The sequence below is a fragment of the Euleptes europaea genome, chromosome 6, assembly GCF_029931775.1.
Source record: "Euleptes europaea isolate rEulEur1 chromosome 6, rEulEur1.hap1, whole genome shotgun sequence".
Taxonomy (NCBI): Eukaryota; Metazoa; Chordata; class Lepidosauria; order Squamata; family Sphaerodactylidae; genus Euleptes; species Euleptes europaea.
Window position 1 is genome coordinate 105,845,077 of NC_079317.1, and position 26,791 is coordinate 105,871,867.

The window sequence follows — 26,791 nt, forward strand, 5'->3', positions numbered from 1 at the left end:
AACTACTTGGAGAAGTAAAGAACTATCTTGGAATGGAGATTGAAAGACACCAAGACAATGGATTTTCAATCAATCAAAGGAACAAGATACTGGAATTTCTGCAATTCATGAATATGAAGGAGTGCAAGACCAAGGACACTCCACTTGACCCTTCATATATGGATCTAGACGAAGGTGAACTATTGCCTAACAATCACAAATACAGAGAAGCTATTGGAAAACTTCTATACTTGAGCAACGTTAGTAGACCGGATATAAGTGCAGCAGTTGGAATCCTAAGTAGAAGGACCAGCACACCTGCAGAACATGATTGGAATGCAATCAAACACCTCACACAATACTTAAAGAAAACTATTGATTTGAAGTTGAAGATAACTCCAAATACTGAGCTGAAACTGATAGGATACATGGATGCTAGTCTAGGTGGTACTAGAACAGACAGCAAATCTACAAGTGGATATCTGTTCTACTTTGGAGAAAACCTAATCTCCTGGACCAGCCAGAAACAGCAAGTTGTGTCAACATCTTCAACTGAAGCAGAATGCATAGCAGCCAAGTGCGCATGTACAGAGCTGGAAGAGATAATTGAACTGCTACGCGACTTTGGATTAGATGAACTGACACCTGCTACAATGTTTGAGGACAATCAATCGTGTATAGCACTACTGAATGGCGAGAACTCTAAGAAAGGGAAGAAACTTCTTCGACTCAAAATGGACTCAGTAAAGGACAAACAAGAAAGAGGTCTCGTAGTAGTGAAGTACTGTGAAAGTAAAGAGATGGTGGCCGATATCCTGACGAAGCCACTGCCCAGACAACAGTTTGAATACTTGCGTGATGCATTGTGTTTATATGTCTGAATGTAACTAAACCTCGAAAAGGGGATTGTTGGGTATTAGAGAGCGAGCTTTGTTACATGTCAGACAGTTAAGGGGTTAATATTGTAACTGACCAAATGGCCAGTTTGTAGTGACCATTGCAATCGTGCTTGAGGGTCACGTATACAACTATTTTGCATGTTCAACTGCTTTCGATTTCTTTGTTAGAACTGAAAGCAGTTGACCACCTTTTTGCTTGACTGCTGAACAGGCAGGATGGAGAGAGGCTCTCCTTTTGCTAAGGGTGCCTACTCGTAAGTAAGCTTAGTGCCTTGCCAAAGGTTTTGGCAAGTATAGGAAACATAGAATGTAGACAGATATTATTTGTTTTGTATCCCAGTGACTTTTTCCCTACCCTGAGTTAGAGTAAAGATTGTTTTACTTCAAGACAAATGCGTCTTGCCTCTTTTGTGCGTGTGTGTGATCTCAATTCTCATAGTTCAAGAGGAACGATCCAATCCCTCTGATTTGGTAGCAGATAAATTAAATATCGGGGTTCCCTTTACAGGAACTGGGGCCCCGATTACCCAATACTGTGACATCCTGAAACCGCGCTCATGCGAGTGAGCCGGCATTGGCGGGCTCCCAATGTATCCAACAGGCCTTCAGGCATCTCTCATTATTCCCAACGCCCGTTCTTGTCATTCATGTTAGTACTGTGTCACCGCGGCTCTTTCCTTGTGCATAATTTTCTGTCAGAAAATTGACCGTTTGCCTTGCGACTTTGAAGTCTGACTCCTTCAAGACCCGTTGCAGCTCACGCGGGCGACCCGCACACGGCCGCGGGCGAGCCACACACAACAGTCCCCGCTGCCAGGCCCGGGTCCATGGTGGCCGCAGGCCCCGCCCCGGCATCCCGGCTCTCCTTGCGGCCCGGCCCCGCCCCGCCCCGCCCTCCCCTGACAGGCCCGGCCTCCCCTCGCCCCGCCGCTCTCTCTTTTCCGGCTCGGCTTCGCCGCGGGAGCGGGAAGCGCGGCAGGCCTCGATGGGGAAGAAGTCGCGGGCGGCGCCGGTGGGGCGCCGGCCTATCCTGCAGCTGTCACCGCCGGGGCCTCGCGGCGGCCGGGAAGAAGCCGCGCCAGGCGATGGGGATTCGGCCTCGGAGGCGGGTGAGGGCCCAGGCAGGCAGGCAGGACAGGCAGGCCGCGCGGCCTAGGGCTGGGCTGGGCTTGAGGGGCGGGCGGGGTTGGTTTGGCGCCGCGCGGCTCTGGGCCGCGTCCCGCGCCTCTGCTCCTCCCGCCGGGGTGGGGGTTTGGCTCCGTTTGCGCGCTGGTTGCCCCCCCCCCGGCGCCCCCGTTGCGGAGCGGCGGCCTCTCCCCACCCTCCTGGGCAGGCCCTGCGCCGTAGCGGTGGGGCCGACCGCAGACACGGAGGTCAAAGGCAGGAGTGACGCGTTTGGCCGCCCTTTCGCCTCGGTTTAAAGCCTCACAGTTTCGCCGTCTGGATCAGCCGTTGGTCTCGCCGTTGCTTTCAAGCGTTTTGCCATCAGCCGAAGCGCTCTGTGTCTCTTCTCGGTCCCTCTCTTTTTTTGTTCATCCTCGCTGTGAAGGCCATGGTTATCGCAATTTGTACCGCTGAGGACAAGTGTAAGGATGTGACTCTGGCCACCAAGACTAGATTAATTCATGCCATCGTATTCCCTATTACTATGTATGGGTGTGAAAGCTGGACAGTGAAGGAAGCTGATAGGAAGAAAATAGATTCCTTTGAAATGGGGTGTTGGAGGAGAGGGTTACGGATTCCGTGGACGGCCAAAAAAACAAATCAGTGGGTTCTAGATCAAATCAAGCCTGAACTGACCCTAGAAGCTAAAATGACTAAACTGAAGCTGTCGTATTTTGGTCACGTCATGAGACGACAAGAGTCACTGGAAAAGACAGTCATGCTAGGAAAAGTTGAGGGCAGCAGGAAAAGAGGAAGACCCAACAAGAGATGGATTGACTCAATAAAGGAAGCCACAGCCTTCAATTTGCAAGATCTGAGCAAGGCTGTCAAAGATAGGACATTTTGGAGGACTTTCATTCATAGGGTCGCCATGAGTCGGAAGCGACTTGACGGCACTTAACACACACACACCGCTGAGGAAACAGTCCGGCCGATTTATGACTCGGGAGGGCGTTCTGACTCACTAAGGCTCATGCTGGAATAAACGTCGTTAGTCTTTACGGTGCCACGGGGGCCCCTGTTTTATTTTTCAGGCCCCCTCCGAGTAAATCTGTTCTGGTGTGGTTTTCAGTTTTAAGTCCATCCGAGCTCTTTCACAACTTTAACTAGGCGTTTATATTATGCTCTACTTACTCATTGAAAACAAACAAAAGATCTAACTGGTTATGATCCAGTAACTCCCCAAAACAGTTACTTTGGTTTATGTGCAAAATAGGCAAGGATAACTGAGGGACCTTTTTTATCTTATTCTAGCCAGTGGTTGTGGATTAGTTTACTGGTCCAAAGGCAAAAAGGACCGTGTCTGAATCAGCCTAAGTTTGAGTCCGGTGGCACCTTAAAAGACTAACAAAATTTTCCAGGTCATTCACTTCTGTGAGTCAAAGCTCACCTTGTCACTTCTGACAAAGTAAACTTTGTCATTTGAGGCTGCAAACAAGTACAAGACAATACAAATTTTCACAGAAAGATATGGAATGGAGTGTAATAATTTTTCACTAGTGGTAGTATAGGCAATTCCTGGTAGATCTGTCTACTACAGTCCTGCAACCACAGTATGTGGCACTCAAAATAGCAATGGACTTGCTAGCTGGACTAAGGCTATTTTCCCAGTGACAAAATATCAATGTTCTACCTAGCAAATGAATTACAATTGCACATGTATTGCACTATGAAATGATTTTCTGGTACAGGCCTTCAGAATTACGAGAACTGTGTTAATGCTTTGTCCAAAAGTAATGTGGTACCCTGTAATGAGCTAACTGCAAAGTAAATGGTATTGTATGGTATGCAACATTGGGAGAAAATGGGGAAGGTAAAGTTAGCCTTGCTGTTTAGAATGGCCTGCTAATGGCTAAAAAAAATTAACATAGAGGTTTGTGCCCTGAATTGCTTTGTATTGTTCTTGTGGGCTACATATCATTCTAATGAGTCTAAATGCTATCTTTTTTTCTCTGTTGGTGATGCTTGTTGAACAGTGGTATCCAGTTGATTGTTTTGTTGACAAGGACAATCTGAGTAACTCAGGGAGAGAAAGTGCATGCCTTCTTTTTGGAGCTATTTTGTTGATAATTTAAACTGGGTGGAAAGAGAGGAAGATAGTTGTAGAGGATAGCTGTGTTGGTCTGTAATAGAGCAACTAGAGTCGAGTGCAGTAGCACCTTAGAAACCAAGAAGATTTGGAGGAAGGGGGTATAAGTTTGTGAGAGTCAATTCTCCCTTCATCAGATACACGTACGAATGGAGATCCCTGATTTCTTATATCCCAGTGTGAAGGTGGGAGGGGTATTTCAAAGAAAGTCAGGATGCAGAGGTAAAATGCAAAATGTATTCAGGGAGTGTACTGTGCCACCTTTTAGGAGTCTGTCTGCCCATGTGCTCCATGAATACTCTATGATTTTTACTTGGAGTGAATGAAAACATAAATGTTTCTAGAACTGCTGTTAGTTCTCAAATACAGAGCTTCCCTTAAATAGACATATTTTAATGGCTGCTGCTATATAATGTGTTATTTTTGTTCTTCTAAGTAAGAAGTTGAAAATAGTTGTAAAACATAGCAAGTTCTCCATGCACTGACAGAAGTTCTGTGGTGCCACTAAAATGTATCAACTATTTTGCTATTCTTCAGTAGAATAGATAAGTATATGTATGCTGCCATTTAATTAGTTTTTGGAGAATCCAGTAAATTTTGCTGAATCCTTCTGAAGAATTTTTTGTTTGCATGTAACTTTTTCCAGATGAATTTGAGGCAACAGAAGAATCTCAAAGAACAGCTCCAAACCCAGCCCAATGTAGGATGCCTGTTGGGCCTGTGGCTGTCAAACCAACAGGTACAATCTTGCTCTATTTCCTTATACCCTAATCTGTAGTTATGAAGATTAAAAAGTTGGTTCACTGTAGATAATAAAACAAGTACAGGTTGAGTATCCTGTATCTGGACTGCTTGGAACCAGTAGTGGTCCATATTTCGGATCTTTCTGTATATTGGAATATTTTGGAATTTTTGCATATACATAATGAGATATCTTGGGGACGTTACCCAAATTAATTTATGTTTCATATACACTTTTTACACATAGTCTGAATGTAATTTTAAACAATATTTTATATAATGTTTGTGTACATTGAACCATCAGAAAGCAAAGGTGTAACTATCTCACCAGAATATCTCACCAGAATACCTGTATCAGCTGTTAAACAAGAGCAACATCAAACAAACAATAACAGTGGCAGGCTTTCAGTCTCCACCAATGATGCAGTGTACACAGTATTATAATTTTTTTAGACAAGAGGAAACATTGAAAGAAGGCAGCATGGATCTGCCTGCATTCTGGCTCGAAAGGTCTGGATCAGTCCAGATATGGGATGTCCGGATAATTCTTAAGAGCATAGTAAAGGCAACTGTCTGCTGTGTGATGGATCTCTTAAGTGCTTTTTTATTAAGAAAATGTTTTTTGTTTTATCTTTGAAACATATGGAATATTAAGCCCTTTATTTATTAAAAAAACGGTTATTGTTGAAGGACTTTGTGGAAGTCTGGTCAGATTCTAAACTTTCTTAGCTTATACAACAGAATAGGTTGTTAAAAATCAAAAGCATCTTTTGATTATTGTAAAGAATGCTATAGCCCATAATATGGGGGGAATTCGCAATCTATACATAGTTGGTTGAACCTTTTAAGACAGCGTGTCTGCTGTCAGCTTGTCTAGATTTTTACATACATCTGGGTAGATGAACTCTGCATTCTTACTGTAAAAAAATTAGAAACAACTTTCCAGGTATTCTTTCATATATTAATGATGAAGAAAAAAATCTGAGCATTTTGTTTTGCCAGTAACAAAATGCTTTGGAATATAGTGCAGGGCTGTTTGCTGGCTCATCAAATAATTTCATCTCTGGAATGAAGTAGAGATTTGTGTCAGCAACAGTAATGTCAGTCTTCAAAACTGGAGTGTACTAATTTGCTTTTGTAGCATAGTCTAATAGCAGTACAAATGATGGCTTGCCAGTACAACTTGTTCAATGTGGCTTGGACTGAAAGCTTGCATCATCACTCTCTTGGTACAATGACAAGCCTTATGAAGCCCTAATCTTGCATGGAATGACTTGCTGAGTTTGTCCTGGGATTGTTAGGCCTACTAATAGACCTCTACAGTTTTTGTTTGACCTTTGCGAGTAAGAGAATTGGAGAGGGACAGAGTTTTTTAGGTTGAGTGGAAGGAATGTAATACGTTTCAAAGTGCAAAATTGTTTAAAAAGAAAACCCTTTTTGCTGCACTGCTATAAAATGCCTTTGAGGCATTTCTTACGGAAGTGAGTACTATGTAATGTGTAATTGGTTTGGCACAGCATTTCTCCCCCCTTCTTTGGGGGTGGGGCTCCGCAAAAAAATATTTCAACTCCTGAATCCTTCTTTTGGTGATTATAATATTAAGCTGCTGTACATTGGTAGATATGGAGTTGCATCAGCTTTTCCACTGATGAAAAGTGGGGAAGCAGGGTTCTCTGTTGACCCTCAGAAAGGCCATGCTAGGGTTCGTGGGAGCTTCATGGACAAAAGGTATGTGGGGCAGGAACTGCAGCAAGGAGGGGAATTGGGTGAGAGTGAGAGGGAAAGCTGGCTAGATTCGTGGTCATTATGCCTTTTTTCTTCTAGGTGGCTTATGTTTGCTTGGTGCCTATGCAGACAGTGATGAAGAAGACAATGAGATACCTGTCAAACTACAGTCTACAGGGGCAAATAGCAATAATTCGACAGATATTGACAGCACCCTGGCAAACTTTCTAGCGGTTAGTAGGAATTCTGTTTTGGTTCAGTGATTGACTAACTTTGTAGTAGATGTGGGGAAATTTCCCTCTACCCCTGTGCATATCACACCTAATCCAATCACACCTGCTAATGTCATTTACTTGCTTTTGACATTTACATTACCATTGTGTGTCTAATTCACTCTTCTCTACTTAAGGATAGATGGAATCATATTCTAGTTGTATCTGCAGAAGTGAGTTGTGTCTGCCAGAAATTTTGTTAGTCTTTAAGGTGCTATTGGACCTTTGCTCTTTTCTACTGCTGTTGACTGACTAACATGGCTACCCATCGCGAAATAAATTATAGTTTGTAAGGCAGACAGGAGCCCTGACCTGGATAGCCCAGGATAGCCCAATCTCATCAGATTCCGGAGGCTAAGCAGGGTTGGCCCTGGTTACTATTTGGATGAGAGGCCGTCAAGGAATATTAAGGTTGTGACGCAGAAACAGGCAGTGGCAAACCACCTCTGTTAGTCTTTTGCCTTGAAAACACAGGGTCTCCATAAGTCAGCTGTGACTTGATGGCAAAAAAGGCAGACAGGAAATGGATAAAATAAGGGGGCAATAGACCAGTGTGTTAAAGATGACAGGCTGAAAATGTTTAAATCATTGACTTGGCTGTTTTTGCATTGTTCCCAGTGTGGATGATTTGAACCAAATATCGTTTTTCCATTTGTCCTCTTGTTGGTTTTATTTCATTTTTAAAGGAAATAGATGCAATTACAGCTCCTTCCCAGCCTTCTGAAACTGTTGTTTCTTCTGCTGCTCCACCTCCAACCCCTCCACGCCCAGAGCCCAAGGAATCTGTCACCAGTCAAATTTTATCAACTACAAATGGAACAGATCAAGCAACAGAATGGCAGTATGACACTCAGTGCTCGCTGGTAGGAGGTGAGTTCCATATAGAACCAGTGTGGTATAGTGGTTAGAGTTTCAGACTATAGGGCTGCCGGTGGGAGACCTCCTGTCAGCAGCCCCGAACTCTTACTGCTTGGTAGGATGATGGGAGAAAAAATGAACCAGAATTCACTGTCACGTCAATGGTGTGACATCATATCCAGGCTGAACCTGGAAGTGATATTGCATTGACGGGTTCCAGGATGGTTTCTGGGTTTGTCCTGGAAATGACTTCCATGTTGTAAATCTGATGGCACCTCCTCCATTCTCCCTATTGGAGGACCCTGGTTCAAATCCCACTCTGCAATGGAAGCTTGCTGGGTGACCTTGGACCAGTCACACAGTCTTAGCCTAACCTACCTCATAGGATGGTTGTGTGGATAAAATGGAGAAGAGGAGAAAGATGTGAGCTGCTTTAAATGCCTTTTGGGGAGGAAGGAAGGTATTCTACATATGAATAGCAAGGATAAATAGGATCCTTAATTCCAGTGTCTCTTCCCTTTATTTGGAGTCTGTGATGGGGGAAGGTGAAAGCTAAGATTCTGCAATAATTAATCTGCCAAGTTTGTGCTGTTCAGTGAGTGGCAGTAGTGCGAGTGGTGAAAGGATACATTCACAACCATTATCTGTCTCCTGTGGCATATAGATGAGGATACTCAGTACTATAGTTTGTATTTATTTGTCTGCAACCCTAATGGAGGTGCCTACTCATTGAAGTCTTGCATTCTTTTTGCAGTGGGAGTTGAGATGGGAGACTGGCAGGAAGTTTGGGATGAAAACACAGGCTGCTATTATTACTGGAATACTCAGACCAACGAGGTCACTTGGGAACTCCCCCAGGACCTGGCAACACAGGTGCAAGGTCTCCAGCATTACCAGCATGGGTAAGAAGGGCCACCAGCATGCCAGCTGAAATTTGAAGGTCCTTGAGTTTCCATTACTAAGTATGCTGTTCTATTAGTTCTGTAACAGAAGCTGATGAAAACTATTTGATGGCTGCAGACCTAAGCTCCCAGGGTAAAAGTGGTGGTGGTGCTGTTGCTGGCAGTGCTGGACGCAAGACAGCCCCCTTTAAGCATGAGCTGAAGAAGGTCAGTATCACTCTGGCTGGTGTAGAGACCATATTTGTGTCTACTCTTGTAACTTCACCAGAAAATGTTGTTGTTCTTTGGAGTATCTGTTGTGTATGGGTACAGAGTGTTCTGTTTATCTGGATGACACAATATTGAGAGCACACTGCAAGCACCAAGGCAGAAACAACCTTTGAAAGTATCTTAGCAGCATCGCATACTATTAAATGTTATAAATAAGTCATGGATGGATTTGCCCTGTTCCATCTGGAGAACCGTCTTGGCAAAGGAAGGGGTTTCACAGCTCAGTAGTAAGGCACATACTTTACATGCAGATCGTCTCAAATTCAATCCCTGATGTATCTGAACATCATTTCCCCTTGTTAGTATAAGCTCTGAGTGTGTTCCCTCTGGTTTTTGAACCTTCATTAAATGCTGGCCCTACTTTGAAGGGTAGTAGTGCAAACGAGTAACTTGTTTTTCTTAAAATACAAGTTGAGGTTCCCAGGATGTCTGGCAACAAATTCCATGCTTGCTATGGTGAAAACTGTAGACGTAGAACATGCTTAGACACGCATATTGCCTGCATGGGTGATGGTGGTGGTAATAATCTTTAAAAGTTATACTGCTTTTCTGTCTTACACTCAAAGCGGTTTCCATAAATACAGGCAATACCATAAACATTAAAACCAACAATGGCAGATTATCAGGCAGTCAGCAAAACAGGTAAGCTTCCAAAGGCCCTTTTAAATAATTCTTTCATTTCCCCCCCTTAAAAATAGCCAGAAATATCACTTCCCATGCTTCTCTAGACATCCCATTCCACAGGACAGTGGAGCTACCACTGGAAAAGCTCAAATGTAAGCTGAAATCGTCCTGACCTCCTTTGGCATTGGGATTGTAAGCCGCTCCATGAGTATAGCACTCTTGAGGGCTCAGGCCAAAAGAGGTAGCCATCTACAGAAAAATTGTATTGTAATATTATGAATAAATGGCAGCATTAGTTTTGCTGAGTCTATGCCTTGAAAAAGTAGCTAAACTGTTTCTACATGGAATTGATTGTGTGGGTTTATACCACTTAACCCATTATCCTGTGTGTGACAGGAGTATTAGCTGCAGCTTGCTGTAGGAATTTATAGAGTAACTTGCTAGGAAGATGAGTTGTTTTATCTTACCAGGTGGAAGCAAGTGGATAACATCTATGAATTCCTGTTGACATTGTTGCATTCTTGCATCTACCTATGTTGGTCGGGGTTTTCAATGTGTTCTCCCTGGTGGTGCAGAGTTTCAGTCCTGCTTAACATTTTCAGCCCTGCCCTAGCTATCAGCAGATTCAGACATACTTTTTCCGATCACTTTCATGATGTATATTGTGCATCTTGCTTCAGTACCCGTCTTCTTCACATGGTGAAGAGGAACGTTTTGCATTTAATTTCAGATGACATCTTCACAAGAATCACTGGCTTGAATAATCCTCTTCAGTAGCAGTGGTGTAGAGATGATAGCAGAAACAATTATGGTAAAGGAAATATTTGAGTAGGGATAGTAGCAGCTATGCCTCAGTGTATAAACTGACCAGTTGTAAAACAAAGTAGCATTCACAAAGAGGCATATGAAAAGGAAGGGGGAAGGTCCTCTGATACATTGGGGCAAAGGTTGGGCCTTCTGTAGCTGAAATAAGCAGTATCTTCCTTATCACCGTTTGGCTTGCAGGAGCTCACACCTGTGTTTATACATGGCAGGTGACCTAGGTGTGAAATGGACTAATGACTAAAATGATCTCTCCAGTCATTAGCCTAGCAATTCTTGTATCTGTAAGATGGCTTTAATTGTTATGTCATGGGCTTTAGAAAGTCAGTATTTTGGAACAAAATCTCATTAATTTAACAGGAAGTGAATGAAGGTATCCAAGCCCTTTCAAGCAGTGAAGAAGAGAAAAAGGGAGTGGCTGCATCACTGCTGGCTCCGTTACTTCCGGAGGTGGTGAAGGAGGAAGAAGAGCGCTGGAGGAGGAAGGTTATCTGTAAGGAAGAGCTGGAGCCCTTGATGGAAGGGGATGTGACAGTAGAGCAAACAACAACTGTTGCTGAGGAGCTGGAAGGCAACAGAGATATTGGCGATGATCCTTCTCAGGAGGACTTGTGCAGTGTGGTGCAATCGGAGGAAAGTGCAGAGGAGGAGGAAGAGCAGGACACTCTTGAGCTGGAGATGGTCTTGGAAAGGAAGAAGGTGAGTGAGTTCCCTTGGAGATATAGGGTTTCTTTCTTAATGGGACTCAAATGAGTTTATCAGTTGGGAAACAAGAAAATAACTTACACTAGAGTAAGGCTGAAAGGTGACATTTGCTGTCTCTGTCGAGGCAGAAAGATCCCATGCAAGAGCCTCTTTTGATTCTGAGAAATTGTGAGCCCTGACTTTTGTAAGATACAAGCCTGCCCTGCAGGAACAATTCTAAAACTGTGTGTAGCATTTGTCTTTTTTGGGGGGTGCGGGAGGGGAAAAGCAATGCATGTTACAAGTGGAGGAGTGCACAGTCTTCGAATAATATGATGAGGGCTTACAGAATGGCAGAAGAGGCATGCACCTCTGTTATGAATCGGATCTCCTTTCTCCTTCCTCCCAGTTGACTAAGTGCTCCACCATCGGGGTTGTTCAGTGAGGGATGCACAGTCTTTACAGAACTGTTTTTTTTAATCTACCAAGTGATGAATGCATTTGAAGAGAGGGTGAAGCAGGAGAAGTCGTTTTGCTCAATTAGGTATCAATTAGGAGCATAGGAACAGCAGTGTTTGCTCTGATTTGGAGATGTACTGTATTTTTCCAGGTATGAAATATTGTGGGTTGAGTGGGAAAATCTGATAGCCTAGCAAAAGTACAGCATTGAGGGGGAAATGTGGATTTGCATCCAACAAGTAAGAAACAAATGTGAATGACATAGGGGATGCAGTGGGCATCTAGAGTGGGAGGAAGGAATTGGCAAAAATCGCATGTCCTTCAATCAATGGAGATGCTGTACTGTTGGTGCACTGTGGGAAGAACAAGCCCTCATTGTATTTATTTATTTACATTATTTACAGTCCACCTTTCTCATGTGGTCTCAAGGCAGTAGTAGGCTGTCCTATCCTGTACAATATAGCCATAGAATACAAAACGATATTAGGTCTTCCCTGCTACTACTACACATTTATATAGTGTTAGCAGCATGGTGGGCACTGTGCAGGACACAGAATTAACACAGACTTTGCTCAGAGGGCATAGATTTTGTGTTAGGTGGATAATTCAGGGAAGCATGGAAAATGATGGTGGATTTAAAGTGAGTAGTGGGTATTAGAAATGGAAAAAGTAAGTACTTTTATTGCTGTAATTCGAGGAAGGACTTGGTTAAAAGAAGTGGGTTTTGAAGAAAGATTTAAAAGGAGGAAAGGAAATGCTTCATGTGTAGAAGGAGGTTGTTCTATACAGATCAGGGTGATTACAAATAAGAGCTGCAAGGATAAAAGGTGAAACAAATGAACTTGTTTCTGTGGTACTAAATTAATATCCCTTTTTCTAGGCAGAACTGCGAGCTTTGGAAGAAGGTGATGGGAGTATTTCAGGCTCTAGTCCCCTTTCTGAGGGGAGTCAATCAGATCTAGCACGGCGGTTGCTACCAAAGCAAGGGAAATGGAAGCTATTTGGGGTTGCCAGCCCAGAATCCACCAGCCGAGGGTCAAGTAAGACAGGACAGGAGAGTCCTGAACCTGGGGAAACAGGCAAGTCTTCTGCCAAAGGGCCATATCAGATCTCCAAGCTTCTATCCAATAATGAGGGCAGTTTAAGTTTTGTGATTAGTACTAAATATTTTCAATATAAAGTAACCAGCTGTTGGTCACTCTTCTAAAGCTTCTTACTCTAATCGCAATGCATTGTCTCACATGACTCTTACAGCTAGGTTGAAAATCAGGATTTTCTGTATCTTTTTTTCTACCTTCAGGCAAATTTTCTGTATCTTTTTTCTACCTTCCTTTGTAAGGAATGGCTAGTGGAGAACGAGGCTTACAAATATGTTCTATTTTCTTGCTCTCTGTCCAGTGATGAAGGAAGAGACAGAGGTTGCTGATGAGAACTCAGGCAATGAGTTGGACACAGAAGAATTACAAGAAAAAGTGAAAACACAAGGGTCTGTCAAAGTGGAAGATGAAGACCAGGACTTAAAGGTACCATGGGCCAAAGCAGGCATGAAGCTCTCCTTGTTAGGACAGTACTACTTGGGCTAAATTCACATTCGTGATTGTGTGCCTTCAGAGAGACTTAGATGTTCTTTCTTTTTTTCTCAATGACCAATCATGTATGTCCTCTCTGCACATGTATCAACAAACAATTCTTCAAGAAAGTAATAGATTCACACTTTCCTTGATATAGTGTTTAGACTGTCAGATCTGGGAGACCCAGGTTTGAATCCCCACTCTACCATGAAAGGTCACTGGGTGACTTGGGCCAGCTGCTTTCTTGGCCTAACCTACCTCACAGGGTGGTTGTTAGGATAAAATGATGGAGTGGAGAACAGTGTTGTAAGCCTCTTCATGTCCCCATTGGGGAAGAAAAGTAAGGTATAAATAAATTGCCTGAGACCCGAGCTTGTAGTGAATATGTGCATGTAGCTGGTTGCCATACAGTCATGCAGACCAGGTTAGCAGGAAAAAGAGTCAGTTCTTTTTTCTTAAAGTCACTCTCCCATGTTCTTTTTCTCTCTCCTGTGGTGTGAAGTGGCCCTTGGATCCCAGTTTTTACTTAACCTGGCCTGAGGGACTCTGAAGGTCTTGCAGCTTATTGCACAGAATGCTTTTGAAATTGTTCTAAGTTATGATTATGCCTTAGGGTGATTTCTGGCATTGCTTTTTACTGACACATTCAAAGTCATCATCAGATGAGAGTGTCTTTTTACTTTTTGGCACCTTGGAAAAGCGGCACTGAAATATGTTATCTTTAAGATGCATGTTAGTGAGGTAAATAGCGAGAGACGTTGTTGGGTAATATGTGTTTTGGTGTTTCCTAATTATTTGTTGTTATTTTTAAAAATTACTGTTGGGAAACAACCTTTCTTGTATGAAAATAAACTACAGTGGAATAAATCACATTGTATGTATGGGTTATGTAACCCCCGTAGCTAAAGACAAGAATATTTAATTTTGTCCTGGCAGGAATATCAAAGTGTTCCATGAGGAGTATACTCTAGCATTCTCTAGAATTAAACTGACTGTCACAAAACTTATCAAATTCCATCAATTGCCAGATGCTGCTTAGGTCACACATCTTGTTAAAACAGATGTTGTCTGTATGCTTCAGGGATTAGTGTAATAGCCTTGTGACTGACAAATTCTTGACCTCTTGCTTGCCTTATTTCTGGCAGTTTCAGATTGGAGAGCTGGCCAACATGTTGATAAGCAAGCTTGAGTTCTTGGGCATCAGTAGACAATCCATCTCTAACTTCCACATGCTACTGTTGCAGACTGAGGTAACTGAAGTTTTAGCTTTTGTTGAAATAGATTATATACTGGTAGTATGGGGAGTCAAAGAGCTGACAGCACTGCTGTATGAGAGGACTGAATGTAGCAAGTTTAGGTACTGTGGCTGGGACAGAAGGATCTTTGTCCTTTCTGCCCCCTTCCCCACTCCCGTCACTACCTCCTCAGCTGAATGCTTTAATTCAGCATTGTATGTAAGGCCTTGTTGGTCTTTGCATCATCTCCTTGATCTTGTTGTATGTCATTTGTTTTGCCACGTGTGGCAATGAGCTAGCATTGTCTGGGATGGCAGGGTCCAGTGGGATGTTGAAGGCCAATTGTCTCCAGATGTTTCATTCTTTCTTGCTTCTCTGCCATAGACTCGTATTGCAGATTGGCGGGAAGGAGCTCTCCAAGGAAACTACCTCAAACGCAAATTGCAAGATGCAGCTGAACAGCTAAAACAGTATGAAATAAACGCCGCCCCTAAAGGCTGGTCCTGCCACTGGGACAGGTACGCACTCTTCTCCCCCTTTCACCTTTCACATCTCAGACATGATTTGTGACCATCACCACCTGCCGACGTGCCGTCATCTGTCTGGAGACTGAGAGCAGCTGCACTTAGCGGTGCTGAGCGGGCAGAGAGCCTCTGGCACATACAGAGTTCTGGCCAGCCACAAAAATTGGAGAGATATAAAGTCTGTGTTAAGTGTGTTGAAATGGATTTGATTCCGCGATTGGACAGAGCTGGTGTTACTCTTGAGTGTAAATGCGCTAAGGAGGGCGGGCACGGGGGGTCGCGCATGCGAGAGCTCTGTGCACATTGCAGGATCTCAGGAACTCCGCTCCCAAGTAACATCTGTGTCCTTATGGAAAGCTCACTGACTGAGGATCACAACGAAGAACAAGATTACTATCTCCTGCCAGCAGGTCAGACCAAACTATTTCTTCTTATATTTGGCTTTCTTGATTATTTTTGTTTATTTGAAATCTTTGCTCTTTTGTTTTTCAGCTCCCAGATCCTCTCCCTCTCAGTAACAATTCAATATGTCTGACACCAAGAATATCATAAATGTGACTGGAGCAGTCCATGGGGGAGCAGCCATCTTTCATAAATTGGGCTGTTTCTCCTTTGCTATTCTGGAAGGAATTGAACCCTGAGTCTACCTAAAAAGTCCGTTTCCTAGTGCATCCTTCAACCCTTATAGTATACCAGTCACAAGCGGGCAGTTTCACTAACCCTCTATTCTTGGAGTGGAGGGTCAGGGCTGTGATTACAGAGCCGAGCAGCACAAACAGTTTGGAGTAAGCCCGTATTGTATATTCTTCCTCAAAGCTGTTTGTTGCCTTTAACAGCAGTTCTACTGCAAGAGGTTCTTCCTGTGAGAGCACTCCGCTGTCGCGGGAGAGGACCATTTTATGGTGTCAGTACAGAGGGGAGAGAGTAAAGCCTTGTTTTCTTTCTTGTGATTTAGGGACCATAGGCGCTATTTCTATGTTAACGAGCAAACAGGCGAATCCCAGTGGGAGTTCCCAGATGGGGAAGAGGAAGAGGAGGGACAAAACCTAGAGAATAAAGCAGAAGCTCTTCCTAAACAAGGACTGAAGGAGAAAATGGAGTCTGGTATGGAATCTACTGATCACATATCAGGTACTACAAGTGGTGGATTTGCTGACCAGATGGAAGATTGTTTTTGGGAGGTGTGGGTAGAATCCCAATACAGAAATTAAAATGGTAGGACTGGCAAGGACTTGTTGGAGACGATTGCATTCCCCCACACTCTTCCTCATTCCTTCCCCTGGACAGCCTGCACAGCCTCTTCCCATTACCAGCTTGCTGCCTTCCCAACTAACCGCCTACCTTTCTGTCTCCACCGGCCGTATTCCCCCTTTCCTCCCACTAGCATCCCCCATGGCCTTTCTCAGCTTCCTTGCTTTCTTTCCTCCTCTCACACATTGCTGCCTCTCGACTGACACTAAATGAGGCCCAGAAGCCTCCTCCATATTTGGAGGTGTTGAGCACTCCCCCGAATGGCCTCAAAGATCTCTTGGTTTAGATATGCAAGATCTCTGTTGGGATTTTTTAAAGTTCCAGTGTCTCCACTTGCATACATGTTGTTGCTACTATTCTGAAGTTTTGAAAACGCCAGTATACTTTTTTTAGGTTCTAGATTTTTCAGCAGACGTTGGGAGGGTTCCCCCAAGTTTGTAGAAACATCTCTCTATCCATACATGGCCTGACTGTGAAGTTTTTTTTAATGTTGACCTGTGATCCAAGTTTAGAATTATATATATAAAATAAAAGGGGCAAAGTCTTTTTTTCCCCTGATACAAGAGGACAGTTGCTCAGATGCATTCATGTATTTAAACATTCAGCTGGATAGTGAAGGTGAACTGAATGGAATTTATTATGCTCAGAGCAATTTTTTCCTGCACCCATACTATACATTAGCTATCCTCGAAGCTCACACAGCATACCTCCAGCACCATTTGGGGACTGGAAGTGTAGTTTCTTGCTGCTTACATTGAGGTATTGTCCAGTTGCACTTGAGAGTTTGGGGATCTAGTTTAGTAGGGTGTTTAATGACGTAAGCCAAAAGGATGACTTGACAAGGAATGTTTCGCACTGGAAAAAGAAGATTCCTAAAAACATAGAGGTAAAATGATGCACTGGATGGTTTACCTGTATGGATGTGAGGTAATCAAACATTTTACATGTTCTTCCTTTTAGGTTCTCTTGGTAAGGAGTCTGGTCTAGCTGCAGCTGCTTCTCTCGTGCCTCTTAGTCCCTTCTGGACTGTTCTTCAGCCTTCTGTCCCTGTACTTCAACCCCCTTTACCCTTGGAAATGCCACCCCCACCACCCCCGCCACCAGAGTCGCCTCCTCCACCACCACCTCCACCACCTGGGGAAGATGGGGAAATACAAGAAGTAGAAATGGAGGATGAGGAAGATGAGGAGCCACCTGCACCAGGAACAGAGGAAGATGCTGTTCTGAAGCCTCTTCTCCGCCCAACAGTTGCCAGTAGTCAGGTGAGGTAGTGTGCAGACCCTGAGGAGGTTGTATCAGGTATTATTGTGTGAGCAGTATGGAGTTGCAAATTTCCTTTCGGTAAACTCTCATGTTCTGCATGATGAAATTGTTTTTGCTAAGAATGAAAAGGTTGCCTGTAAAGGTAACCAAATTATATCAAATGAGTTAATGCAACATAATTGTGATTATGTAACAGTAGTTGTACACAAACTCACTGGCCTTCCAGGTAAAGATCCACTTCATCTGAATGTTCTCATTACCATATGAATATGCAGAAGTACTCAGCTACTCGCAAAACAAATTTCAACACCAAAAATTCAAAATGCAACAAAGAAGAAAATTGACGGACAACCAATACTTTCAATATTAAATAAAAGAATTCAAAATGCCAAGCCTCAAAAAGTATACGATACTGTAGTCTTAAGGTCTACTGTTATTCACTGAAAGGAAACTAATGCAGCTGAAGTTTGAGTGTTTCTGTAGTTGTAGATAAATACTGTAAAAGTGGTTTTTCTCAGTTACTTGGCTGCTCTGATAAAGTTCTTACAAAAGTGCTATCTTGTTCATGAAGTGTTAATCACAATTTGATTTGGCCCATACGCAGCATGGAAATACTCAAGATGTTATGATGATAATACAAATGGGGAAACCACAGAACTATTTCAGATAGAGGAAGTAAGAGTCCCATTTGTGCAAAGAATTACCTGTCAAATATCCATAAAGATGCTCATTGGTAAGATCTGAGTAGTTAACATTCAAATCTCTGCACTTCCAAGACAACTTCTGAAAGATGACTCATTCCAAGAATAGGGTTGGTTTTTAAAAAAACCTTTCTAAAAAAAGGATTGTTAAGCATGCAGGCAAGTTAACAATTAAGATTTCAGAGATCCTTATAGAATATTGAAAACCTTTCTATGTGTGTCATAGTTGGAGAAATCCTGAAGTTCCTAGACACAGAGGTGCACATCTATATGTTAAAGTAGGCTCTTTATTTAAAACTTTGTGGAAGAAGGGTTTTTTGTGTATAAAGAAGATGGTTCAATGTTTAAATGTCCCAGTAGTGCAAAGATTTCTGAAACTGAAAATGAAGTATGTGACATGGCTTTTTTGGCTGATAGGAAACCATTGAATTTATTAAAATTGGCAGATCAAGCTATGCAAGGAAATGATTGTGTGTGTACCATTAAGTCACAGCTGGCTTATGGCGACCCAGTAGGTTTTTCATGGCAAGAGATGTTCAGAGGTGGTTTGCCACTGCCTGCCTCTGCGTGGGCTGAGAGAGTTCTGCGAGAACTGTGACTGGCCCAAGGTCACCCAGCAGGCTTCATGTGGAGGAGTGGGGAATCGAACCTGGTTCTCCAGATTAGAGTCTGCCACAACCACTATGCCACGCTGGCTTTAAGGAAATGATTACCCTGGCCTATTAATTGGTTTGTGCAGTGTTCCAAAAGCCAGTTACTGACAACCCAAACTGTTGTCTCTCTTTCCAGAGCAACTCTGAGAGCAGTATAGCCACACCTCCATTGGAGAAATCTCTAAAAAGGAAAGCCTCTGAAGTGAATGCAGGGTTGGTGCAACGAGCAGCAACTATTGGAAGCTGTCCAGTACTCTATGGCCAGTCTGTCCTGGGTACAGGTGAGTGTCCTCAATCAGATTCTTCTTTGCTATTTGATACTTGGCAGAGAATTCTAGCAATATTCCCATCTTTCTCTCTCTCTTTATGCAGGCCCTCAAACCCCAGGGATGAGCTTGCAGCAGAGTTACCTTGGAGTAACACAGCCAGCACTCATGAGCTATTCAGAGTGTAGTGTCTCCATTGGACTTCCTGCTAGCACCACACAGCCAATTCCTTCTCGAGGAGCTCCACCTGCCACCAGCACTACAGAACAGCCGCCACCACCACCACCACCACCACCTCCTCTCTCACCACCTCCACATGCTCCCAAAACACTTCCCTCAGAGAAGTCAAAAAAACTCAAGAGAGGTGGCAAGGTGAGTACTTAATATTACATTTTTTTTTCCTCTGGAAGAGCCAAAGTGAGCAGCAAGCTGCATCTGGTGATGTGCAATATTTTACTTTAGAACACTGGTGTACACCTTGCAGTGAGGGATATAAGGTGGATATCGCAGGATCTTCAAAGCAGAGAGAGCTATGGGATTTCCAAAGCCCATGGGCAAAGTAAACCAAAAATGTTACAATGAGTCAGCCAGTTCTGATCACCTGGAAGGTTACTAGTTCCAAGCTGTTTGTTTTCCTGTTCTTGTGCCAGAGTGTTGGCTTCTGTGCCAGAAAATGTGCTCTGTTAGCCAAAATGCCAAAAGAGCCTTTTTTCCAGAAAGAAATCTTATTTGCTCTGTAGAGATTATAGGAGTCAACTTCATCCCTTACCTCAAATAGCTGAATTTCCTTTTCCTTAGAATACAATGTAAATGCAACTTGAAAGCTGTTCTTTGACTATCCTCACAAAGCTTTTTCTTTTCTCTTGATGTGAATTACCCCAGTGTAAGACTAGCAGAGCAATCCTGAATAGATTTACATCCTTTTAAGCCCACTGAAGTCAAGGAGCAAGATGCTATAATATTGCTTCCCCATCTGTCTTGTAAGAAAGGGAGCATCCCTAAATTGTACATTATCCTAGCCAGCATCTGTGTCACGATTGGGAGCAAGGGGTAGTCTGATATCATTACTCTGATCCTCATTGCATCATGCTAAATATTTTGGCACAGAGAAAAAAGACCAAGACAAAGATGCCATCTTTAGTAAAAAAGTGGCAGAGCATTCAGCGGGAATTAGATGAGGAGGAGAACTCTAGCTCCAGTGATGAGGACCGGGATGTGATGTCACATAAACGAATCGAGGAATGGAAACAGCAGCAGTTAATCAGGTATGATGGGAATTGCAAGGTATGACAGATGTAGGAGTTGCTGTAGCATATTTGCTGAAGGGCTGATCTGTGAATCAGAATGTCGCTAATCTGAATTGCACCTCTTCCACTAACTCACTTTAGGTAAGCTAGTCTTGCTTATTACTGTATGGAGACAGTAATACCTACCATATGGGGATGTTGTAAGAAATAGCTAATGTGTACACTTAGAATACTTGAAAGCACTTACATAAATGCCGAGAATTGAGTGTTACAAGTTGAGGGCATCAAGAATCACAGAAGGGAAATCACACTGTATCCCATAAATAGCCTCTGATAAAATCCTGCCTTGACCTGTATAGCCCAGGCTAGTCCAATCTTGTCAGATCTCAGAAGTTAAGCAGGATCAGTCCTGCTTAGTATTTGGATGGGAAACCTCCAAGGAGTACTAGGGTTGTTATGCAGAAGTAGGTAACAGCAAATACCTCTGAACAGGTCTTGCCTTAAAACCCCTACAGGGTCGCCATAAATTGGCTGTGACTTATCAGTGTTTTCCTCTTGGAATAGACTCTGTTCTCATTAAGGTGTGTGTGTACATCTTTTTCCTTTGATCAGCTTGTCTTTTTGAGGGCAGAGTCTCCAGAATATGGTGAGACTTCCTACTTTGTCAGTGAGTGGCCTGGATTGGTTGCTTTTGTGTTGCAGTGGGGAGCAGCAACTTTATTAGATACAGTAATTATTTATTTAATGTTTATATGCCATGTTCACACCAACACCCCAAAATCATTTGTTCAAGGTGTGTGTGTGTTACTTCTGACTTATGGTGACTCTATGAATGAATAACCTCCAAAATGTCATATAATTAACAACCTTGCTCGAGTCTTGCAACCTGAAGGCTTTTCTTGATTGAGTCAGTCCATCTCAACTTGAGCCTCTTTTTCTGCTGCCTTCAACTTTGCCTAGCATTATTGTGTTTTCTAGGGACTGTTAGCCCCAGTTTAGTAATTTTAGCTTCTAGGGAGAGCCCAGGCTTGATTTGATCTAGAACCCACTTATTTGTATTTTTGGCAGACCATGGTATCCATAAACATCTCCTCCATCACCACATTTCAAGTAAATCAACTTTCGTCCTGTCAGCTTTCTTCATTGTCCAACTTTCACACCCATACATAGCAATGGAGAATACTGTAGCATGAATTATCCTGATCTTGGTTGCCAGCAACACATCCTTACACAAGATTCTCTTCTAGATCCTTGGCTTCCCTTCCCAGTCTCAATCTCCTGATTTCTTGGTTGCAGTCTCCCTTTTGATTGATGATTGAGCCAAGAAATAGAAAATCTTGAACAATTTAAATTTCTTCAATGTCATCTTGAAAGTTGTGTCTTCTTGATGTTCAGATGTAATCCTGCTTTGGCAGTTTCTGTTTTAACCTTCATCAGTAGTCATTTCAAATCTTCAATATTTTCTGCCAGTACTGTGATATTATCTACATATCTCAAATTGCTAATATTCTTTCAACCACTTTTCACTCTGCCCTCATCTAAATGTAATCTGGTTTTTTATTATACGTTTTGCATATAGATTGGACAGGGAGATGAAATACATCGTTGTCTGGTACCTTTGCCAATTGGAAACCATTCTATTTCTCCATATTCTGTCCTAACAGTAGCCTCTTGTCCAGAGTATATGTTGCACATCAAAACAATCAGATGTGCTTGCTCAAGATGGCTTACCAAAAAAATGAACGAATAAAAGAAAAAAACCTGACCTGCAGCTACTAATCAATTTAGCATTAAGATAGAAAAGCAGTGTGCCTCTTCTTCATTTCCTCCCAAACAGTCTGGCCTGTCAGTTAACAGCCGGCATGGAACCCTTATACACCTCCTTAGAGAGGGCATTCTACAATGCTGAGTGAAGGGAAGGCACATAGAAAGTGCCTTGAGGGAAGGCACCCACAGTGCCTTGAGTATTCAAGAAGTGGACTTTGGCCAGGATCTTTCCAGAGACCCAGAGCTTGTTGCGAACCAATATTTCAAGATGGCAAGGGTGTGCCCAGCTGCCATATATTGGACACAAGAATCTCTACAGCTGAGAAAGTGGGCCTGCACTGTGGATGATTAGATTACTCTGAGGGTTCCAATAGGAAGAAGCCATATGAGGATCTGAGGTGCCAAACAGTTTATACTGGGACAGATTTAAGTGAGCTTGGTCCAGATTGTAGAGGTTTAAAGATCATAACGAGAACTTTGAATTAGACTTGGAAACATTGGTTGCCAAAGAAGCAGTTCTGAGATGGGAGTAATATGTTTCCATCTGCATGCTGTAAGCAACAAATGAGCTGATCTATTTTGCACCATTTGAAGCTTTAGTATAACGTTCAAGAACAGCCCCACATAAAGAGTGTAACTCTAGTGTAGTCTAGCTTCAAAGTTGCAGAAGCATGGATTAACACAGCTGAATCCTCAGAACTCATGAAAGGAGAGTCGTACCAAATGCAACTGGTAAAAGACATTATTTGCCATTACGCTTGCCTGGTCTTCTAAAAGGGTAGGACCCAACCATACCCCTATGCTCTTTACTGAGAGGGTCAAATTCAATCATGATCTCATCTATTATAAGCAAGGAAATTCTTGGGGGTTTGTGCTTTACCAGTCAGCACACTTCCAGCTTATCTGCATTCAGCTTTAGCTTATTCCCCATCAGCTACTAGGCTACAGCCTCCAGGCTCTGGCCTAGTACATAAACCCCCCTGCCTGATGACTTATTCAAAGGCGTACAGAGCAAACTTGTCGTTGACATATTGATGATAAAGGTTCAGATGATTTCATGCAAATGTCTTGCGTATACATTAAACAGAATGGGCGAAAAGCTTGAACTCTGGAACCTGACAGGATGAGTCTCATGCACCTGATTCTTCATTATTCATCTTTTTGTATACAGTTGGATACAAGATACTGATACCACTTTAACACCATGTGTTTCAACCCCATTTTTAAAACTGTTCCAATAGATTGAGCAATCCTTGATCCAGCAGGATTGAAAGGAAGGCATTCCCTTTATGCAGCAGTATTTTAAGATCCACCAGTGTAAGAAAAGTGCTTTTCATCCCAAAACTAGGCCAAAAGTTAGAAAAGGTAGATGGGTGTGACAAGACTTTTTATGCCTACTGAGGGGGGTTGCCTCCTTTGGGATCTGGGTTTGTTTTGGACTATAAACCTTACCCTCAGTTACCAGGTATTCTATAGCAGAGCTTTTCAAAGTGTGGGTAATTGAATCTTGGGGTTGCGAAAAAGTCACCAGCCCCCTCCCCCCAGCCCCCTTCACCGAGCGCTCCCTGACTAAGCACTACGAAGGGCAGGTTGTAACTTTTTTTCTGCAGGGGGGCATCAGGGAAGAGCGCCAACACAGTACCTTTCTCCCCCCCCCCCCACCGTGCGTGCGTCAGCGCGTCAGCAGGGCTGAAGGCTTCCTGCCTTGCATGCACGCGGCTGGCTTCTTCCTCTTCCCCCCCTCTTGCCCCGCAACAGCTGACAGGCGGCGGGGAGGCCAGCAGCAAGGAGGCCGGGCCTCCTCCTCCAGGCTCCAGCAGCAGCTCCTCCTCGCCGCCTTCCTCCTCCTCGTCCCCCTCAGGCGGCTTCCAAAAGTCCAGCTCCAGGCTGCCGCCGCCATCGTCATCCTCCTCAGGTTCCTCTCTCCCTGCCATTTTCGCCCGCTGCCGTTGCCTCAGGACGCTCGCGGAGGGCCAGGTGGCCCCTCAACAGCCGCACGTCCGTCAGAGAAAGGCCTGCTGTCTCCCTCCGTCCTCCCCCCTCTTCTTTTTTCCTTCCTCCCTTTCATCCTTTCTTCCCCAGTTCCTTCCTTCTCTTTCCTTTCCCAGTTCCTTCCTTCCTCTTTCTTTCTCTCTGTCCCTCCCCCCTTCCTTCCTTCCTTCCTTTCTTCCATCCTTCCTTCTTTCCTTTCCCAGTTCCTCCCTTCTCTTTCTTTCTCTCTGTCCCTCCCCCTCTTCCTTCCTTCCTTCCTTCTTCCCTTTTATCCTTTCTTCCCATTCCTTCCTTCTCTTTCCATTCCCAGTTCCTTCCTCCCTCTTTCTTTCTTTGTCCCTCCCCCTCTTTCTTTTTCTTCCTTCCATCCTTCCTCCCTTTCATCCTTTCTTCCCGTTCCTTCCTTCTCTTCTCTTTCCTTTCCCAGTTCCTTCCTTCCTTCCTTCCTGTCCCTCCCCCCACTTCCTTCCTTCCTTTCATCCTTTCTTCCCGTTCCTTCCTTCTCGTTCGTTCGTTCGTTCGTTCCTTTCCCAGTTCCTTCATTCTCTTTCCTTTCCCAGTTCCTTCCTTTCTCCATCCCTCCCCCTTCCCTTCCTCTAATAGGGCTGCCAAACTCCAGGTGGTGGCTGGAGACCTGGCAACCCTGGCATCTCCCCCCCCAAGAGAGATCTACACCTGGTATGGCCCCCAAATGATGTTATAAATATGCAAATGGCCCTTGGCAGGGAAAAGGTTCCCCACCCCTGCAGTAGAGAAAAAATCCATCCTTAAAATCCTTTAATAAATGGTATAATTATAGGTACACCAAAGAATTGTTTTAAAATAAATTTCTTTATGATTTATTATCAGTAAATGTTTTATATACAATTTTATATACCTATATACCCGGTGGGGTCCCCCAAAAGTTTTTTCGGGCAAAAAAGGGTCACGAGTGGAAAAAGTTTGAGAAGCTCTGTCCTATAGGCTTTCGGTTTGCTGCTGGGAGGTAAGTTTTGTGGTGCACAAGGAATTTATGGAGATCACTGAGGCAGGATTTGAATATAAACAACTTAGAATATTTATTTATTAAAGGTTAGTCTCAAGGAATAGATCAGCAGCTTGACCTTTCCCCAGAGTCAGACTAAATTGTACAAGGTCTACTCATCACCAGAGACAGGCCCAAGAACCAAGCATTCTTGCCTCCCAGGGATAGAGCTAAACTGCTTCCACACTACCAGGCAAAGCTGCCCTTCCCTCTGTTCACTCTTTTTCCTGAGTCAGACCTGAGCTGTCACTGCTCACTCCCTGAGGCAGAACTTAACTCCTCTCTTCTCCTGTGTTCCCTCCAACATCTCATCCCCCTTCTCAAAGGTGACTGGATGCTGGAGCAGCACTCCTATGGGCTCATCAGTGGGTGTTTTTCTCTTTGTGATGGACAGGAGGCTGTCCTGCCCATCACAATCCAGAAGGATCGAAAGGAAAGCATTATTTTTATACAGCGGTATTCTGAGATCCACCAGTGCAAGTGGAGTGCTTTTCATCCCAAAACTAAGCCAGAAGCCAGATTGAAATTGGTCAAGGGTAGATAGGTAATCTGAGAAACCACAGAGCTGCTTAAAGTGGTTTCCCTATCCTGCTCCCTAAAATACCTTGTTTTTGGCACACACACAAAAATCTAGGCAATTTGAGCCGTTTGCAGGTGTGTTGCTAAGTATTATGAATTACAGTGACTTGTGGTGTTGGCAAGCCTTAAGTCAGTCTAATCACAGTTATCTGCAGTTAAAGCATAATTGCTGAAGTTTGTTACACCTCCTGCTACAGCATCAGACAAAATGTGAGTTGTAGTGGATGAAAGTCCCCTTTGATTTTGAAGGGCTGTCCCTTTCCAGCAGTCACAGCATGCAGCACCAGAAATCTTACATGCTTGTATGAAGATGGAAACCTGACTAGCTTCATACTTCAGAAGCACAATGAAGGGTGGCAGAATTTGTGGAATCACCACATAACGAAAAATTTGACATGCCCTCAAAAGGTTCGTCCAGGTTTACTTTTTTGCAGTAAGGAATTTCAGAAATTCTGCCACACTTTATATTGAAAGGCTTGCTTACAGAATGGAAGATGGCATTTCCATGATAAATATGTGCCTCTGTGTACATAAAAAAGAATATTGCTCGAGGTGAAGTATGTGCATACCTTACAAAATGGATGATTTTATTTGCATGCAGTATCTCCAAGACCCCCATGATCATGCCATCAGATTAAAAGGGGTACAGAATCATGGGATAAGGGAGCTGCTCTTACAAATAAATGTGGGACAGTCCAGTTAGCATTTCTGTTCTCTGAAAAAGTGGTACAATAGGTTCAGAATATTTCTTTTTTACTATGCTGTATATATGCACAGTATAACATATCAAAAAGTAGGTTCCTTGGTTATGTTGTTGCAGACTGACATGGCTTTGGAAAAACTTTTGATCTTTGTAATTTTTCCTTTGCAGGTTTGCTAGTCTAATGTTTTTCCTCTTGCTTTTGACAGTGGCATGGCAGAGAGAAATGCTAATTTTGAGGCATTGCCTGAAGACTGGCGAGCTCGGCTCAAGAGGAGGAAAGTCACTTCAACCACATGAGTCATCTTTCTTCATTTTTTTAAGCCACACATGTACAGTTCATATCAAAAAGTTTCACTGTTGTAAAATAAACTACCTTTTAGAAAAGACAAGCATTTCAGTTGAATGACCTGACAGAGATCCCATGGATTCGGAAATTATTTTGGAGGTGTTTATGGCAAGTAGGCCTCTGAAATAATGTGTTAAGAAGCTCCTACAAATACCACCTCAAACAAAACTGAAATACTGTT

At 43.3% G+C, this 26,791-nt stretch overlaps 1 protein-coding gene across 1 annotated transcript; it reads left to right on the top strand.

Moving 5' to 3' along the window:
- Positions 1–1,843: 1,843 nt before the first annotated feature.
- FNBP4 (formin binding protein 4) lies at positions 1,844–26,791 on the top strand. Its single transcript, XM_056850892.1, has 17 exons — positions 1,844–1,987; positions 4,778–4,870; positions 6,697–6,830; positions 7,556–7,739; positions 8,482–8,629; positions 8,707–8,836; positions 10,706–11,044; positions 12,369–12,567; positions 12,887–13,011; positions 14,205–14,309; positions 14,679–14,812; positions 15,774–15,949; positions 17,030–17,331; positions 18,823–18,967; positions 19,059–19,324; positions 20,060–20,217; positions 26,471–26,791. The coding sequence occupies exons 1-17, from the start codon at positions 1,864–1,866 to the stop codon at positions 26,559–26,561; spliced, it is 2,853 nt and encodes a 950-aa protein (XP_056706870.1). The 5' UTR covers positions 1,844–1,863; the 3' UTR covers positions 26,562–26,791.

Bases quoted from the DNA above. Each gene is read 5' to 3' on its own strand.
- FNBP4 (XM_056850892.1), top strand. From the start codon at position 1,864: ATGGGGAAGAAGTCGCGGGCGGCGCCGGTGGGGCGCCGGCCTATCCTG. The intron at 4,871-6,696 runs GTACAATCTTGC...TTTTTCTTCTAG, and splicing joins TGTGGCTGTCAAACCAACAG to GTGGCTTATGTTTGCTTGGT. The intron at 6,831-7,555 runs GTTAGTAGGAAT...TCATTTTTAAAG, and splicing joins CCCTGGCAAACTTTCTAGCG to GAAATAGATGCAATTACAGC.